General features: G+C 40.3%; 1 protein-coding gene across 1 annotated transcript in view; it reads left to right on the top strand.

Moving 5' to 3' along the window:
• The window catches only part of mettl25 (methyltransferase like 25), a 44,155-nt gene that overhangs the window by 1,185 nt on the left and 22,531 nt on the right, over window positions 1-20,439 (top strand). Inside the window, 2 exon segments of the mRNA XM_080851753.1 lie at window positions 14,818-14,991; window positions 18,588-18,688. Coding sequence (XP_080707879.1) covers window positions 14,952-14,991; window positions 18,588-18,688 — 141 coding nt within the window. The 5' untranslated portion in view covers window positions 14,818-14,951.

Here is a 20,439-nt window from a genome sequence, read left to right as displayed (position 1 = left end):
AGCAGACTAGGTAGGTGCTAATCCTGAGCTAAACTAGCCACTGACTGCATTCACTCAAGAAGAGGACAACGGATTTCCACTGATCTATACTGATAATCGTGAGTGGATTAATTTTGTTTCACCTCAAACTGACGGTTATGAGCTCCAACGAAAGTGCACCAACTTTAAATTATACTGGCCAGTAGAACATTTTGGTATTGTGTGCTATGTATGCGGTGTTTAACTGTTTACATGTTAATATGTTGTTTAAATAAATATGGAATTGTTTTTTCGAAGCTGTCCGAGTTGGTTAAATGGTAATTTAAATTAGCATCCCACCACCGTAGTTATATTTTCTCCAGACAAAATGAAATGATCCATATCATTGGTGGGAGGGCTACATACACTAGCTTGCAACTATTAATATCTTATTAATAACTCATCATAATACAATAAAAAAAACAATCGTTTGAAAATAATGGTATTAGACAATAAAACAACGTTTTTTCAGTTCTGATCAGATGACAATTTTAAAACCATAGACATATATACATGTATATATTATATATATAGTTTAAACTAGAGCTCAAAATGACGTAATCACTTCCGGTTTCTGTGCCTCACCAGCTCCGAACCTCACTGCACGTCCCTGTTCGCCTCAGTCCTCCCTGCTGCTAGTTTGAAATGTATTAGTCACATACCCCAGCTAGCAAAAAGTCCGCGACCCGAAAGCGGCGCTATTGCGGCAGTGACACTCGGCCGAGACTCGGGGTGAATCTAGGTCCGATTCAGGGCCGAGCCTCTGGCGCGAATGCGGCCCGAGTAAGTTCCGTAGTTCCGTGAAACCAGCGGATTTAAAAATTTCTGTAGCGGAAATAAGACGTCCGGTCAGTCAGAAACGGCAGAATATACCGTCAAAATAAAAGTACAATTAAACGCTCTCCTGAAACTCGATTTGTTGACAGAAATCACACTTTTGACTGTAGGTATGTCTTGCTAGAATCATTTTAACGTCTGTCTTCAATATTTTAGGACATCTAATAGTATAAACAGCAGAAATTGTTAGTAAAATGGACACACGTTGCAAGCGTGTCTCAGTCATTTACAGCATAGGGAGCCATCGGCAACGTAGTGACGGCTTTGCATCGTTTTATTTGTTGATATTTGGCACTTTAATAGCCTATAAACTGATCTTCCAAATTCAGCATGGCTCACTTCTGTTTTTAGTGCTGTTTAACTGCGTTGACGTCGAAAATGTGAGAGTTAAGTTGTAGAAATGTATAACAAACGAACAATCATCACGTTTTATGAATTAATTACAATCTTCATAAATCCAGACTCAGTTTGCCACGTTTAGCCTAAATAATGAGACAGCTAGTTTGCCTGCCAGTGGTTTTTTTTCACCCTCAACATGGGGGTAAAATGAAATCCTTATAACATGACCTTTCAAATGATATATGATTTACAGGGCCTGAATCGCTTTTGTGGCATTGGCGGCGCATCTTGTGCCCGCTGCACCATTCGGTAGGCTTAAGTGCTGATCACCAGATGTGAGATGAGTGGACACAAGGGCGTAACCATGGTATAGACATTGGGGGGGTCCAAATAAAAAATAAAAATGACGTGCATTGCCTACAATTCTATATTTATATATGTACATTCGCACATTTAGAACATAGTTTTTCGAGGACTACATTGACTCCTTGAATTCACATCTAAAGGAATAGTGTAATATCTCTGAGATATTATGTTCTAAATGTGCGAAAAGTAGGCCTAGATTAAAACTAATGTTGTAAGTCTAGTCTTACATTCAAATTTCACACCTGATCACCAGCATGTCCAGAGCATGTCCCCGTCTAGTCTGGCCAATGCTTTCAGCATGCCTGTCTTGTTACCACTTGTCATTTTATCAGAAGAACAGCGACTAACCTTCATGGCAGGGGCAAATCAAGGTTCCCATATTTTGGGTCGGCTAAGCTCCTAGATAAAACCTATTATTTTTCCTGTTACCCAGCAAAACTAGGGGGGTCAGGGGGCATGCTCCCCCATAAGATTTTTTTGAAAATATCCTTTTAAATAGTGTCCTCTAGTAGGTTTTAAAGAGAAATTAACACATTTATAACAATACAAATGTTGAAGACATCTGCTTAGAAAGGTGCTATTTATACTTTAGCATGATAGGGATTTGCAGCTCAAGTGAGTAGGTTAACGTTGTAGGCTAGAGTTCACTAGCTAGTTATAGATCTATCATTTTATATTCTGATTTTATGAGGCTACATGTTTTATCTGCTTACACATTAAGCTCGGTATCAACTTCCTTACTGTCTGGAAAAGTGTTAGGTAAGCATGACAACGCAGAACGACGCAAGGTGGATTCAAACAAATTCACACAAGTGAGGAGGGGGGAGTCACACGCTTATGTTTTTCTTAACAAACGGAAATACATTGAAAATAAATAGGACATAACGGGAGACCGATCCATTGACAGGGTTCATAAAAGGAGAACAAATATTTAACATATTTTCTGTTGTATATTGGGGGGGACAGATTGGTACTTTCTCAGTATGGGAAGAATGCGTGGTTACGCCCTTGAGTGGACATTATAATAGTAATGATAATGGTAATAATAATAATGGTAACAATAATAATATATAATCAGACAGATGATGAGCCCAATACATCAGCTGCATCCAAAGAGCCGGAGCCAGACCCAGACCCAGACCCAGACCCAGATGAGATCAGGACAGACTGGCAAAACAGGGGAAGATGAGACCACACTGAATGTCAGGACAGAGCATCAGCAAGGGAGGATCTTGAGTGAGGCAGAATCCACAGACTTACCACACCAGCATCCACACCAGCATCCACGCCACCAGACACACCAGCATCCACGCCACCAGACACACCAGCATCCACGCCACCAGACACACCAGCATCCACGCCACCAGACACACCAGCATCCACGCCACCAGACACACCAGCATCCACGCCACCAGACACACCAGCATCCACGCCACCAGACACACCAGCATCCACGCCACCAGACACACCAGCATCCACGCCACCAGACACAACAGCATCCACGCCACCAGACACAACAGCATCCACGTCTCCAGACACAGTACGACGGACATGAGACACACCCACATCCCCTCCAGACACAGTGGCATAAAGAGCAGGCTGACTAAGTGGAAACACACCACTTACCCTTCCTCCAACTGTCCCTACACCTGCTACCTTCCTACCCTTCCTCCTGTGTCCTTTATGTGTATGGCGAATGGTACAGCGGGCACAAGATGCCCCGCCAATGCCACAAAAGCGATTCAGGCCCTGTAGATAATATATCATTTGAAAGGTCATGTTGTCAGGATGTCATTTTACCCCCATGTTGAGGGTGCACAAGATGTAGTTTTCTTATTTCAGCTATTTGAATATGTGCTCTCCATTCGTGTCTATGGCGAATGGCACAGTTGGCACAAGATGCCCCGCCAATGCCACAAAAGCGATTCAGGCCCTGTAAATCAAATATCATTTCAAAGGTCATGTTATAAGGATTTCATTTTACCCCCATGTTGAGGGTGCACAAGATTTAGTTTTCTTATTCCAACTACTTGAATGTCATATTAGGGGTGGGCGATATGGGCAAAAAAATAATATCTCGATATTTTTTTCATTTTGACGATAACGATAATTAGACGATATTTAAAAAAAAAATGTGATTGGAATTCTCAGAGTTATACCTTCTTGGAGATTACAATAATGGGCACAATGTTTAAGGAAAACACTTCTTTATTGTCTTTAAACAAAAATAACTTAATTGAACTGCAATGCAGATATATTGAACTCTTGTAATAAAGTGCTCCATGCATCCATGAGAATTATTGCACATCAATAGCAGTTCTTATGGCCTTATTAAACTTAAAATTCTGTCTAGGATTGTATAAAAATACAAATACATGAGCATTAGAGCATGGATCGGGAAGAATTTTTCTGTACGAGCCCGGCCCGGTCCGACAGCCCCACGGAATCAATTTCTCAACTGTTCATAGTACTAATGCCACATTGACGTACGTTTTTTATGAATAGCCTGGCTTTATTAAACTAGGGCATCAACAGTTAAATGCTCTCTCTCACAAACAAGCGCTGTTAAACGCACAAGAGTACACAATAAGCATATTTAAATTAAATGATTCACATTGCAATAACGTTTAGTAAAATGGTGCGGCTCCTTTAAGGTGCACCGTGAGGGACAACGGTGACGCATAGTTTGGATGTAGCAACAAACATTTATATGCTGTGAAAGTGTTAACCAGTATGTGAGTAACGTGAGTTTTGTTAAAGCATAGCGTGGGTAATGTGTAGCTATTTCATTCCGTTTGCTAACCTTTCCTGCTGTCTGTACTTACTAACCAGCAGCAGACGTAAAGGAAGGGAATTTAACCCTGAAGTTAATAACATGCAATCTACTTCGGCCATGGAGCATTTTACTCCACTGCAATATTCAACTACGTTCAGCGACGGACAGCAGGAGAGGTTAACAAACGGAATGAAATAGTTACACATTACACATGCTATGTTTTAATAAAACTCACGTTTTATGCTACACCAACGGAGGCACAACAGACATCACCATGCGCTGCTAACCTGTTGCAAAGTGGATGTGAGAAGTCATGTCACGTGATCACGTAGGCCCACTAGTCGTGTGAGTGCCGTGCTGTGGGGAGCGCTGCTGCTCCGTAGGCTATATTAAGAACATGATGTGAAAAGTTTCCCCGTGCGTGTCATTGTTTTTGGCGAAGTCATTTAAATACTCGATAATGTAATTTTGCACATCGTTTGAACAACAATGACGATATTATCGCAGACGATATATATCGCCCACCCCTATGTCATATGTGCTCTCCATTTATGTGTATGGCGAATGGTGCAGCGGGCACAAGATGCCCCGCCAATGCCACAAAAGCGATTCATGCCCTGTAAATCTTATGTCATTTGAAAGGTCATGTTGTCAGGATGTCATTTTACCCCCATGTTGAGGGTGCACAAGATTTAGTTTTCTTATTTCAGCTATTTGAATAGTGAGCTTTCCATTCGTGTCTATGGCGAATGGTGCAGCGGGCACAAGATGCCCGGCCAATGCCACAAAAGCGATTCAGGCCCTGTAAATAATATATCATTTGAAAGGTCATGTTGTCAGGATTTCATTTTACCCCCATGTTGAGGGTGCACAAGATTTAGTTTTCTTATTTCAGCTATTTGAATATTAGGTGTGCTCTCCATTTGTCTCTATGGCGAATGGTGCAGCGGGCACAAGATGCCCCGCCAATGCCACAAAAGCGATTCAGGCCCTGTAAATCATATGTCATTTGAAAGGTCATGTTGTCAGGATGTCATTTTACCCCCATGTTGAGGGTGCACAAGATTTTGTTTTTTTATTTCAGCTATTTGAATATTAGGTGTGCTCTCCATTCGTGTCTGTCATATATCCTCCTGAAAAAGATAGAGCCATTTTTAGAGCTATTGAAAAATAGTAGGCTACTTTTATCATGTAATTTGAACTATCTGGAAGGTTTCCACCAAACATCTTCATTAATTTCTCATTCTTATACATTAAAAGGCGAAATTTCGACCGTTCGGTGGTTGCATGGAATTCATTATCATTATTGTTAGGGATTCCCATTGTTAACCGCTGTGGATCCGTATAAATCGCGGGACTTTTATTTTGATATTTTGGCTAACTTTTAGCCGTTTTGGCTAACAGTTTTCATATCCGGTTTGAACTTTCTATTCCCGCTAGGTTAACGCTGCTGCCCGAGTATGGATAACCGGATGTTATGGAATTGGCCCGCTTCTGGCAAGTTCACGATAACCCACAATAACCCCAGGAAGTAAAAAGAAACGAGGAATACATTTTTTGTATCAAATGAAAGGTTTTTACAACAAACAGCCCTGTTAATCGTCTGGGTTATATAAAAACCTTTTTTATGGAACGAGTTTTTGTTGCATTTGTTGTAATTATCGGGAAAATAGTTGAAAGCGTGTTTGAAAGCTATTGTAGCCTAATTGTCGTAGTTAGTGTTGTCGTGTTGTAGTATAAAGTCTGATTCTGACTACTTGCTAGATCATTGTTTATAATAGTATTGTGTTATCTGTGCATTATATTAATTTGTTTTAAAACAAGGTGAGGTATAGTAAATTACTTTTAAACGTACAGGATACTTTTAGCTGAAAACTATATTAAAAATAATGTATTTGATCAGTGCCCTTGCATTAGAGCAAAACAGGATTACAAAAACATAGGCTATGACCATTGCATATAGTATACATATTTGGTACTGTTTAGAAGTTATTTTAAAATGGCTATACGATACCATTGACTAGGCAGGCCTATGTATAAGATTGAAAAAAAAAAACTAACCTTTAATAACCAGGACTACATCATGAAAGCACAGGTTTTACTTCACTTTAAATCATATCTTCTGCAGACATGCACCCTCTCAAACTGTCTATATTTGTATTGGTGCTATTTGTATTAACAGTGTAGGCCTATATTTTTTATATTCTCCTATTTTGGATTCAGTATAGGTCCAATGTAATCAAATTATACCTAATTATACCTATTATGAAGTGTCTGTTGAAATTCAAGAGGAAATTATGGATAACTGGTGGTTCCATGTCTTCTATTGACCAGCCTCAGATTATATACCTGATGTTTCTCTGGTGGTGGTTAAATACATCTTAGTGTTATTTTATTTTTGAGTATGTATACTCTTCACTAACTGTTGTATATCACCCCTATTACATCTCCAAATTGTTCTAAGTAGCTTCACACTACGTCTTTGACCTTTTGGTCTTTCATAGGGCCAATAAATAGCTTGGAAAATTGGATGTAACACTTTCGTTTACTTTACCCTTTGAGAGAGAATAAATTGCAGTGCTATCCTATTGCAATTGAGGAACTGTTTTTTTCCCTTTAAACTTTTTATGTTCAGTGTTCTTAAGGTGCAACATTAAGTAGTCTTTACCTTCAGGGGCTGTGATCGGGGGAGCATTCACTAGTTGCGTGTACATCTTTTTCCTGGCTGAAACTTGCGTGCTGGGGCTTCTTTGCGTGCCGGGGCTTCATCATCATCATCACTGCTTTGTGGTCTTTTGCAGCCTCTGGTTGATTAAAGATGACACAAAATCAAAACTGGTTTTACCCTCTTTGTTGAATAACAGCAGTCTACACACATTCAAGACGACACAAAAAGTGTTAAAACATTCTGAGCCACTTGGTATCTTGTACATTTCTTGTACAATCTTGCCAGAAATAGGGCAAATCTTATTAAGCAAAAACACAGATGGAACTGAATCTCACTGTGCTGTATGGCTCATTACCGATTCTTTCTTTTCAGGAACTAGGTCATCTTCTGCTTCTGTTTGCAGATCAGACTGTACAGTTGCCACAGGCAACTTGCCAGGGCATGTTCATATGATTCTGTTAGCATAAATACAAGACGATACAGATTAGGTTCAGATGGGAGGATTAATGCTTGCTATTTCAGTAAGAAAACATTAATAACTAACAGGGTAAAAGCATTACTATGTAAGGGATAATGTATTGTCCGGAGGTCATTCTCCAAAAATAATTCCCGACGGGGAGAACAACACCCCAACGCGCAGCGCAGTACTGTCTACTGTTGCGTTAAAATGACAGGACTTCTGGCGGAATGATATGAAAGATGTGAATTAGAAGTACAAAACCCGTTGCCAATGACAGTGGTCATTATCTTTTCGCAGCGGTATGTTAGCAGGAATTAATGTTAGGTATGACGTAGGGATGGCCCATTCAAATCAACGGTACTTTTTGGAACGTTCTGAAGAGCCGTATAATAAACCATGAGAATAAAGCACTCGTATTTTGTACAGAGCCCACAAAGAGGTAGGTTCATCTTGTCTTTGCGCAGCCTTGCGGGACAGAGCTAGGCTATTGTTTTGCATGGAGGCCAGAAACCGTTGTCCCCATTGAGCCATTTTGATGGCACAACTTCGACTTCGTTGCTCTTGACAAATTCGACAACGTGATACATTCTAGAAGAAAATAAAATGATGCAGCTTAGGCTAGTCTTTCAATGTAATCACAAGCAGACGAAACAACTATCGCCTCACTATGAGTCTTTGTAATGCTCAAGCTCGACCTCAGCATTCACAGGCTGCTCAGTCTAAATACATGAGATGCAGTCAATGAGCGCGAGTGAAAAACTGAAAAAGAACATAACCTGGCCGCATTGGAGCATAGTTGCTACTGTGAACAACGTCAAACCGAGACTACGTGTCTGACAGTGCCTTGATAAAATTAGAATTAGCATAACACCAGCCGTAGCGTGCAGAAAACAAACAGTAGCGGCATTTCCATGAAAAGTTAATAAAATATAATATGAAGCAGCGCATGCTGCTAATCGTTTAAACTGCAGCAACACAACTCTCGCTCGCTAGCGTTCTTTAAGCAACATAGCTGCTAACCCTCATATAGCCTGACGTTACTCGAGGGCAATTTACGCTCAGAAAACTAAATGCTGTAAATGTAACTTGCAATTATTCACCTGACAGTAAAATGTACTGCTACATCTGTGCAGAAAAGCGGCGGTCTCTAGTCAACTGGGCTATGCTACATGCTAGCTAGAGGTCCTAGCTAAGAAAAGAGGCGGCATGGCTAGCCGGCAGTTGCCTACATTACATTATATTTGGAAACCCCATTTATTTGTTATAATAGAGCTAGACGCTGTTTAGTCCTTCATATGCTGTGTAGAAACAAAGTCAACATCGACTATCTGAATCAACTTCAGTTTAAGTTAGGCTACAGTGCAACAAACTTGGGCTAAGCTGTTTGTTTTCCCAACTTGCAGTAGATCAAAAATAACGTTCGACTGCGTAGGGATAATAGCCTGATTGCAACGTTTAGTGTCCTTGGCCAACAATAGTTCAAGTTCAAGTTTTTTAACATAACACATCTCATATGTTATACATAGAATAGCCTAAAACTAGATAGCAGCATAACGGTGCGAATCCATACCAGCGACGCAACCAAATTCCATCGCTTTGAGTGGGCGTGGTGTAGCGTGTGGAAATAGCATACAGTCCTACAATTTTCAAACCGTCAAAGACGAAATCACGATCTCCACATGAGTAAAATTTACTCATTTTCTGTATCTTTTGAAATTCAATTAAATACTACTGAGTGATTCAAAGCTATTTTTTGCAGTGTAAGACATTTCACTGAGTAAATTACAAAAATTGCTTTTATTGGAATTCACACATGAATCACACAAATTGAGGGTAATATAAAAAAATTATTAACAACAAATAAAAGACGGGAGCCGTTGAAATCGGCTTAATGTCGGCAAACCGTATATGAGCCAAGCCCCTCTACACCCCTCACCAACCCAACCCCCCACCTCGATCCCCCCGCTCCCGCTGCGCACTACAGTAGGCAGTCGATTGCGATTGCCACGACTCAGCCGTTTCCGCAACTCAACCGACGGTGCCGCAGGTTTTACGGATGCGGCCCGATTCTCCTTGCTAGCTGGGACAGTAGCTGGCTTATATATAGGTGCCTGCTTTCCAAGTGTCTCTTGGACATTTGTAGTTTTTACGGACGCCAAAAGTTCCGTCATAGGCTAGAATGTGAATACAGAAATTGATGCCATGACAAAATGTTCCAGCAGTCTTTGTCAATCTCATGCCAAATGTTTGGAAGTTTGCAACCATGCAAAACTTTCTCAGCCTACTTGTAATATTTGACACTGTCCATCAGTCCCCCCAGGATTTCGCGGGCCTTTTTTGTGATAGTTGCGGCCTTAAATTACTGATTTTGCGGGGGCTTTTCCCAAAAGTTGCTGTGAAAATTGCAGTGTTTTTAGGTGTTTGTTGCGATGAAATTGCGGGAGCAAGTGAAGGTTGCGATAAAAAGTTGCTTATTTCCCTTTGTAATTATAGTTGAGTTATTTGTTGAAAAATAAATAATTAATAAACAAACATTCTCTAAAGAACCAAACCGTTGAGAAATGGTCCTCTAAATAACCTTACCAACATGCCAAACAAAAGATTACCAGTACTATAAAAATGCAGCATAATAGGCTGTTCTGCTCTCTGCTTATTTAGGTCAGAAAATGTATATTGTTAGTATTGTTGTTATGGAAACGAACACAGGACTTTACCTTTGACACCATTCAAATGTTCGTCTTGTGGGAATGGCAACAGCTGTTGGACAGTTATCTAGAAACATAGCTAGTTATGCTACGTTATGCTAAACACGTAGGGGGAACAGTAGGATTTACTTTATCCACAATGAAGTGCACCTGTTGGAATTACAAAAGGACCACAAGTAAGACTGAATAAAATGTTATGAATATCTCAGCCTACACATAAAACTGCGTTTAATTTCCATGCTGTAGCCATTCTCATTTTTTACAACGGATTAGAACTCTGCTAGTGTCTGCACCGTGTCTGCTGGGCAGGAGAAAGTTGTGGGAGACGACAATGATTTGTCAAATTTGCGGGAAAGTTGCGGTGATGTGTTAAAATTGCTACGTCGCGCTGAATTCGCGGGTAATCGTTGAATTGGCGTGAATTGGCGCCATCGCGAAATCCTGGAGGGTCTGTAAGATGTCCCTGTCATGTTGACGACTAGATTGGATCCTATGACAGGGGGCGTGCATCTGCCTGGAGTCAGCCGGATAGAGAGGTGGAGATCTGAAAATGGGGTGGTGGGTGGCAGAAATCAGAAACAGCAGATTCATACACGTATGAGGATAAGCATGTTTGCATTCATGTGGCAGATGTACATGTAACCCCTACAAATTCGTCTGCGTTGTGTAGTTTTTTAACGAAGTGAAGCCAGGAGACGTGGGTGAAGTTATCCAGTTTATTCACCTGGGCAAATGACAATGAGTTGGGACTCCTAAGCGTAGCAGCGTGGATCACAACATTCAATAGGTGACTCTTATCCTCCTAACTCTGATAGTCAATTCAAGTTGAATCATAAAGTCCAATATCCAATTGTAATAACAAAATACAATATAAATATTAATAGACAATACAAAACATGTACCTGGGCAAATAACAATGATTTGGGACTCCTAAGCGTAGCAGCGTGGATCACAACATTCAATGCTAATTTAAGAGGGAGATGAAATATTAGCTATGCACACATGTTAATATGAACTTCGGTAATATATACATTCAGATGTGCATAATTACTAAAACAAACACACTATTTACATAGTGACAGAATGTGGAACACAAATCCATGATCAGTATGGTTTTTAGGACGTTAAGTCATTGCATTCTAAGTTAGCCTAATAGTGGGAGCTCTCTTAATGCACAACTCACCGTAACTCTAACCCTTCTAACTCTGAGGAGAGCCACTCGGTACAACATGCATATCCCCTAGTGGTCACTATTTCCCCAACAGCATGACATATGCACATGCTCAGTATATTAAGAAAAGCACAAAAAGGATGCAAGTGGAAGAAACCAAATCTTCACTGTTACATACACAATACATTCAAACATAAGATGATATATACATGACATGACATGACATACAAAATAAATAGTGGAGAAGCTGGGAAGACAGCATAGCTCAGCGGGTAGACGGTGTGCTTGTAATGTTACTAATACAGATTAACTAGAGCAGTGGAGCAGAAAACTATGATGGCAATGTTTTACATTATGGGGTAGGATTAATGCATGGCAGTGTGGTGGGGATGGGTAAGTGTAGGTAGAGGGTTTCTGCAAATAGATCAGGTGGAGAAAATACAGCTCCTTCCCACAACTAAAATATCTCTGCATCACACATGATGGTAGATACAGTACCTTGCATAAGTATTCACCCCCTTGGATGTTTTACCCTTTTATTGCTTTTATAAATCAGTCATGGTCAATATAAGTTGGCTTTTTGGACAAAATAAAACACAAAATAGCTCTCTTTAATGTCAAAGTGAAAACAGATTTCTACACAGTTATGTAAATTAAATAAAAATATGTAATGAAAATAAGTGATTGCACAAGTATTCACCCCCTTTATATAGACTGACCTAATTCAAAAGATGTCCAGCCAATTGGTGCTAGAAGTCTCACAATTAGTGAAATGGGGATCAGTGTGCAGTGAACGTGTCTCAAGAGATTGTAGTATAACGACCCCTGTGTCTGGAAGGTCCATTCACTGGTCAGTATTCAGTAATCAGTATTCCTGGCTACTGTTACACCATGAAGACAAAAGATCACCCTAAGAAACCTAGAGAAAAGGTTATTGAAAAGTATAGGTCAGGGGAAGGATACAAAAAAATGTCCAAGGCACTTAACATCCCCTGAAATTCTGTTCAATCCATCATCAAGAAATGGAAGGAATATGGCACATGTGTAAATCTGCCTAGATCAGGCCGTCCTTACAAACTGAGTGACCATGCAAGAAGGAGACTAGTAAGAGAGGCCACCAAGACACCTATGACTACTCTGAAGAAGTTTCAAGCTTCAGCAGCTGGTATGGGAGAGACTCTGCATACCACCACTGTTACCTTGGTTCTTCACCAATCAAAGCTTCATGGAAGAGAGCCACTGTTGTAACTTACTAAAATGGACTGACAATTTGTAGTTTAATAAGAAATCTGAGCATGCCATGTCTCCACGAACACTTTAGCCGTCAGTGTGGACACATGTGTCCAATTTCCGATTTCAGTCCGATTTAAATTGGATATTGGACACATGTGTCTCCCCAGAACTAGATTCATTGTGTCCGACTTGAGTCCGACTGGACTCCGATGTAAACCCCTGGACACACGATTCGATTCCGCTGGTAATTGGACTGGGCGCGCATGTGTCTCTCGTATCTGATTCAAATTGGACAACAACAACTTTTGCACGTGCTTGAGATCGTGCCCACAGACATATACATGCATCATATATAATGTATATCAGGGGTCTTCAACAGGGGGTCCGCGACCCCTAGGGGGTCCGCGGAGGTACTGCAGGGGGGTCGCGAAATCTTTGGTTGATAAGATAATTTTTTTTTAATATTTAAAAAAAAAAAATAATAATAATAATATTTTTTTCTCACAAATTTAAATGTCTTCCAAATCAGAATTGTATTTATTCCCTTAAAATTTACATTAACATTAATCCAACATATTGTAGCGAACGTATAAATTGATCGAGAAGACGTTATCTTTCAGTCCAATCGACACATTGCGCTACCCACAGGAGCTCTCTCAAGCTGGGCACCAATTCACTCACAGCACCTTTCATGCACAGGCACTAGCCAATAAGATCACGTTTCTGCTCAAGTCTAAAGAGCGCGAAGATAAAAAAAAAAGATGGCACCCAACTCCATAGCTGGTCTTGTTTCTACCTATAAATTGTTAGTTTGACATTTTTTGCTTAGATTTAAAAAAGAGAGAAAATAGACACTGTACAAGGTCAAAAAACGTTAATTGTAACTGAAAAATAAGTCTGAGAGGATTTGCAATGTGTGTGAGCCCTCAGCTAATGTTAGCATGCTACTACCTACAATCTTAACAACTTGCTAGCGGTGTTATTGGTTTGTTGACCTGTCAATCTCACTATAACATCTATGTTGTCAACACAACTCCATGCGCCAGACTCCTCCTCCGTCATCTGTTGGATCGTGTCAGTCAGGAGTTATTGAAAAGAAGATACATCTCACTAATGTGGGAGGATGTGTGCCATCGACAGATGCTTGAGGATTCACTGTCCCTTTTTTATGTATGATGAAATAAAAACATGTCTGTGAATTATTTTAATAAGTTTTTATTAATTGTTAGCTCAGAGTTGTTTGCAAGATGTATGTTTATAAATGGCAGTGGCACGGCCACCCTGTACCTTTCATGTTGTTAAATGTTAAATTAAATTCAATGTTAAAAAATGTTAAGTTAAATTCGTTGTTCAAAAATGTTAGGTTAAATTCAATGTTAAAAAAATTAAATGTTAATGATTATATTTACCTTTGTATTATTTGAATAGCTTAGTATATTGAATACACAATAACAGGGTAGCTATGTTTATTTGGCACTAGGCCCAGTATATTATAAAAAAAAATTATGCAATTTATATAGTAGGGGGTCCCTGCTCATCTCGCCATCAGTTTGGGGGTCCCTGGCCTGAAAAACGTTGAAGACCCCTGATGTATATGATATGATAAACGCTGCTAGACGCTCAGTTCTTGTGCTCCCTCTCATTCACGTTTGAAATACTGAAAGCGAAACTGAAACTTTGAAACTGGAACGCAACTGTTTGGGACAGAACGCTAATTCAGTGAACAAATATTTTCATATTACTTTCCACCAGTTGTTACTTATGTAATCCATTCATATCGATGTGAATCAATCAATACTAATACAACTTTAACTGTGATGTGTTTTTGTTTCATTTCACAACGTATTTACTGTATAATCAACGGTAGCAGATGTAAACATTCCGCATTTGATTTGAACTGACGCGGCCAAGATCTAGATTGGTCACTGCCATGTGCTTTGAGATAGAGTAGTTAACCCCCCATGGAGACCCCATGGAGAGAATTGGATGGGATCGGAGTGCTGCCATCATGTGCCCGCACTGCGTTATTTGAGATTGAAGCTATTAATTACACCATCAGTGAACAAAAAGTAAGAAAAAGAGGGATTGTAAGGTTTGGTTCCATATCACTCTACCAAGACTGAATGTTTAAGGAGGCATTCCTTCAACAATAAAATGTATATTTGAGACATGGCATTGTCTCGTCTTATGTTGCTACAGTATGAGTGTTATATAGCCTAATAATGGTGCATGGTGTTTTTGTAGGAACCTCGGAAAACAACTTTGGTTTCTGTCATGTCAGTGGGAAGCTGGTGGACACATGTGCCTTCCTGGAAGCAGCGAACACTCAGTCTCTTCCTCAGCTGGGGGTTTCTGTGCCCTTGGAAGAGTTAGTGGTCATGTGCACCGACACAGATAGACTTCCCCAGAGGAATGCAGGTAAGCTTGCTGTATTCATTCAATCGAAACCTCTTGAATTAACACATTTCCTTTGTGCTTGCCTTGAATTGTGCTTGATTTGGACTCTTGAGAGCTTCATCTCATCCCAGTTAATAATGTCAGAAATTACCATTTATTTTCTGGAAGCACTTATATATTTTTTCCAAGTTGTTTTCAGGTATGATGATAAATCCTACCTGCCCTTTCTGCTGTCATCATTTTTCTCTTTTTTTCTCTCTCTTGTTTAGGAAGACCACATTTTATATCTGTTTGTGTATATCATGCTTAACTTTGTTACACACAATAATTCCATCTAGAAATATTGGTACATAGATGAAAGCAATGTTAAAAGGCCTGCTGTGTAAAAATGACAAGTTCTTGAAGTTTTTGGCAAAGTTGAACTTGTTGGACTATGAAGCCCTAGAGATAGAGTAAAATGACCATATTCACAGAACCTTTATCAGGATTGGCACTTTAGACTCATCAACCTGTTGGATCCCCCATCACATACCATTTCTGCTCCTGTTAAATTGTCAAGTTCATTTATTTGTATCAGTTTAATTCATTGGGGGCCAAGCAGAAAAACTATGCTGGCACCCTGAGTGTGAACCTTTTTACTTGTTGGTGGCCAAGCAGCGAAGCAAAGCCAGACAAAATGAACTCTAAGTATGGACAGGAGGCTTCATTCATCTCCTTATTTAACCTTGAGCATAAATTAATCTTCAGCCACGTCAGGGAGGCGTGACCCTTTAGTTAGCGACCAGAGAGGCCGGTGCCAAGCAGCCATTCTTTTGACCCTCTCCACTGACACATCATGTTCCCTAACGCTACTGACCCTTTCCATCTACACATCATGCTCCCTAACGCTACGGGATGGGAATAAACCACACAGAAAGAAATCTACAGAAAATATGTCTAGGGTCGAGCATTTATATGCAGAAAAATGACAATTGGTCAAAATAGCAAAAAAGATGCAGCTTTTTCAGATCTCGTATTAACGCAAAGAAAACAAGTTCATATTAATTACACAATACTAATGCTTTAACTTAAGAAGAGTTCAGAAATCAATATTTGGTGGAATAACCCTGATTTACAATCACAGCTTTCATGTGTCTTGGCATGCTCTCCAACAGTCTGTCACATTGCCGTTGGGTGCTATTCCTGGCGCAAAAATTCAAGCAGCTCGGCTTTGTTTGATGGCTTGTGACCATCCATCTTCCTCTTGATCAAATTCCAGAGGTTTTTAATGGGATTCAGGTCTGGGAATTGGGCTGGCCATGACAGGGTCCTGATCTGGTGGTCCTTCATCCACACTTTCACTGGCCTGGCTGTGTGGCATGGAGCATTGTCCTGCTCGAAAAACCACTCCTCAGAGTTGGGAAACAGAGCAAAAGGAAGCACATTTTTCTTCCAGGACAACGTTGTACTTTGCCTGGCTGAGGTTTGTAAAAGACCATAAGGATTGAATCAAAGACGACTGGAGGTCATATTCTAAGTTCATCTTCTCTGATGAGTCCTATTTTTAGCTTTGCCCAACACATGGTCGTCTGATGGTTAGACCTATAGAGTCCTACAAGACACAGGGCCTCATTTACTGACAGGATTGCGTCCATATCAGGCGTAAAATAGCGGGTGTAAACATAAAACCGTATTTACAAGGCGCATTTGAGTAGAAGTGCAGATTACTGCTGCTGGGAGGTTATAAGGAAAAGTGGGTGTGTGCCGCGAAGAGATGGGAGGAGAGGCGTTAAGTGCGCCTAATGATGTATTCCGTGGTATTTACTAAAACTGCCTGGCGAGAGTGCGTCTCTAATTTGCGAGATAATTATCCACCTCATAAAAGCACGTCTTAACCAGGAAGGGCTATTTTGATTGAGTCTGAAAACTTCGATATGGCAGCAGTTATTAGAACAAGGCGAAGACAAAGACAACGCGCAGAAAGAATTTTTTCAACACGTATAACACTTTTCCAGTGAACAAGAAATCATTAGACGGTACAGGTTAACCAGCCACGCAATATTACAATTACTGAACCAGATCAGACGACATCAAACCCTCCACCCGGCGTTCACATTCCATTCCATCAGTTATTAAACTTCTGGCAACATTGCAAATATTGGCATCCGGATCATTTCAAACAGTTATAGCATCAGCAGTTGGTATATCTCAGCCTTCACTCAGCCAAATATTCACCCAGATACTCGACGCATTGCTACGGTGCACTGGTCAATATATACATTTCCCCACTACCATAGCTGAAATTAGAGACATCAAACAGGAAATATTCCGAACGTAATTGAAGCCATTGATTGCGCCCACATCCAAACAGTCCCACCTTGAATCCACCAACACATTTACCGAAACAGAAAGCACACATATTCAATGAATGTCCAGGTCATATGTGATGCCAACATGACCATTACTAACGTGGTAGCCAAATACCCTGGATCTGTCCATGACAGTTTTATCTTTCGGAATAGCCATCTATCCAAGATTGAGCAACGGGGATTTTGGAGAGGCTTGGCTACTTAGTAAATGTATTTGTTTCAGTGGGGATATATTGTAGTGAACCCATGTCCCTTGAAATTTTGAATCCTGCCATGTACACATCTATATTGTTATATTAGACAGGTTATGCATTAATGCCACCCAATAGCATATTCTTTATAATCGTGTTCTTTTAAACATCTCGCTGTAGGTGATGGCGGGTATCCCCAACAGCCATGGATAATGACACCTATACCCAACCAAGCATCAGCAGAACAACAAAATAAGCAGAACAACAATATAACCGCGCGCACATTGAATCAAGGGCAGTGATTGAGCGAACGTTTGGTGTCCTGAAAAGCCGTAAATCTCTTCGTTTTCTCTCCCTCAAATCACCCATGGTGGCAGTAACATGCAGGCGATTTCTCCCGTCTTTTAACGGCGAGCTCATTAACACTAAAGGGCGGAGTAAGGCGCTGATTGCCTAACGTGGATCTGGTTTGATAAATACCACGGAAAATGCGGAAAAACACTGCGGTAATTTGCGCTTTGCCAAAGGCGCAGATTAAACTGCAGTCGCATTGTTAGTAAATGAGGCCCACAGTGTCTTGCACCTACTGTGAAATTTGGTTGAGGATCGGTGATGATCTGGGGATGCTTCAGCAAAGCTGGAATCGGGCAGATTTGTCTTTGTGAAGGACGCATGAATCAAGCGAGGTACAAAGTTGTCCTGGAAGAAACCTTGCTTCCTTTTGCTTTGACAATGTTCCCCAACTCTGAGGAGTCTTTTTTCCAGCAGGACAATGCTCCATGCCACACAGCCAGGTCAGTGAAGGTGTGTATGAAGGACCACCACATCAGCATCCTGTCCAGACCTGAATCCCATTTAAAAGCTGTGGAATGTGATCAAGAGGAAGATGGAAGGTCACAAGTCATCAAACAAAGTCGAGCTTCTTACATTTTTCCCACAGGAGTAGTATAAATATGTATGTATATATGTATTTATTTATTTAGGCCAGTTCAGTTTCATCAGAGGCTCATTGTTACGTTTTGTAATAGCCGTTTCCTCAATATATTTTTTAATAGGAACTTGTCCCTATGTTTTTCAGCTTGGGTGGCTGATGAGTTTATGAACTGTAAGAAGGCCCATGAAGTTCAGGCCATGTCTGAGGTGGTTGCTGCCCTAGCCCAACACTGCAGAGTGAACCAGGTGAAAACAGAAGAACTACTTATTCTAAAAGAAGTTTGAATTACCTTTGTGTATAAATTGTACTATACAAATAAATGTCCCTTGACTTACTACTAAAAATAATTATAGTAATAAAACTTTATTTGTTTAGCATTTTCAAAGCAGTGGAGCCTAAATGCTTTACATTGTCGATAAGTCATTTAGAAACACAAAACACTTGAAAAACGCTATTTAAAGGTTAAGCAGCTAAACACTTAAAAAATTACATTACATAACCCCCCATTGAGAATGTAAAGGATATGCTGTATTAGTGAAATGTTTACCACGTCTTAAGAGCCAGCTATCTAATTTAAGCATGCTACTAAGGAACTGACATCCTGTAGAAAACATCACAGACTCATGCCCCCCAGGTAGTAACTCTAATAACACCTTCTATGAATCTGAATCTGTCAATGTTTTCTACAGAGCATTATATGACACCACTACCTCAAAGCAGGCTGCTTCATATCATTTTATGGCATGCGCCTATAATCATATTCCAGTTTTAATCTTTACTCGATGCATAGTTAAAAACAAAGGCCATAGTTACACTAGAAAAAATAGAAGCCCAGCAAATATTATATCTATACCTCGGCATATTCCTCCTTCCTGTGACCCACTATATCAAGAAACTATTTAAATTAAATATTAGGTCACTATCAGGCAAAACATTTCTCATAAATGATCTTATATGTGAACGTAAATTAGACTGTATTTCTTTAACAAAAATGGGTCTGCAGCTCTTATTGAAGCATCCCCTCCCAATTATAGCTTTTTTTCAGTCCATTAGAAATGTGAAAAAAGGGGGCGGGACAGCCACCATAGCCACGGATGTCCTGTGCTGCAGGAGCATCTCCTTCTATGAGTTTGCCTCATTTGAATATCATGCCATAGTTCTAAATTGCCAGCCTCCTGTTCTGACAGTAACTGTGTATAGGCCATCCAAGCAATGTCCCACTTTTCTAACAGACTTTTCAGAACTACTCTCCATTATCCACACAAACTACTATAAGATTATTATCACTGGCGATTTTAACATACATATTGATAATGGGAACGACTCAAAGGCCCGGGATTTTATGAATCTCCTAAATTCCATGGACTTCACACAACACACTGAGCCCACTCACAACCGTGGCCACACCCATGATTTAGGTCATATAGGTTTAGTCTGAGGTTTTTTTCTGTTTTTTTTTTCTTTTTTCTGTTTGCAGATTTTCTGTCAACGATTTCCGGGACACTGAAACACCGGGGTGCACGAAATTTGGTGGGCATGTAGCCTTACTAGATTAGCGTGGAACCACTGATTTTCGTTTTGATCCGTTGCACCCCCGTCGGACTGGACCCCTTTTAAAGAGGGTGGGGCGATTCAGTTTTCTGTGAATAAGTCGAAAACCGTAGGGCTTAGGAGGACCACATTTTTTTTGTATGTTGGTCTTAAGAGGCCACGTCAACCATTCCACTACCACTTATTTCATGTATAGCGCCACCTAGTTACAAATAAAAAAGCAAAAATGGAGTGTTGTATCATTATGACACCTTCTGACTGCGTGGGATCATTATAACACCTTCTGACTGCACGTTAAGTTTCGTGGAATTCCGTTCACGGGGGGCATACAATAAATTGATTTATATGATTATACACCAACTGGCCTGTAGGTGGCGCGACACAGTTTTCTTCGAATATCCCGAGAACCGTAGGGCCTTGGAGGGCCAAATTGATCTTGTATGTT

This window comes from Sprattus sprattus (genome assembly GCF_963457725.1).
Source record: "Sprattus sprattus genome assembly, chromosome: 14".
Classification (NCBI taxonomy): Eukaryota; Metazoa; Chordata; class Actinopteri; order Clupeiformes; family Clupeidae; genus Sprattus; species Sprattus sprattus.
Note: the sequence above shows the minus strand (reverse complement) of the source record. Positions and strands in the feature narration are given on the sequence as shown.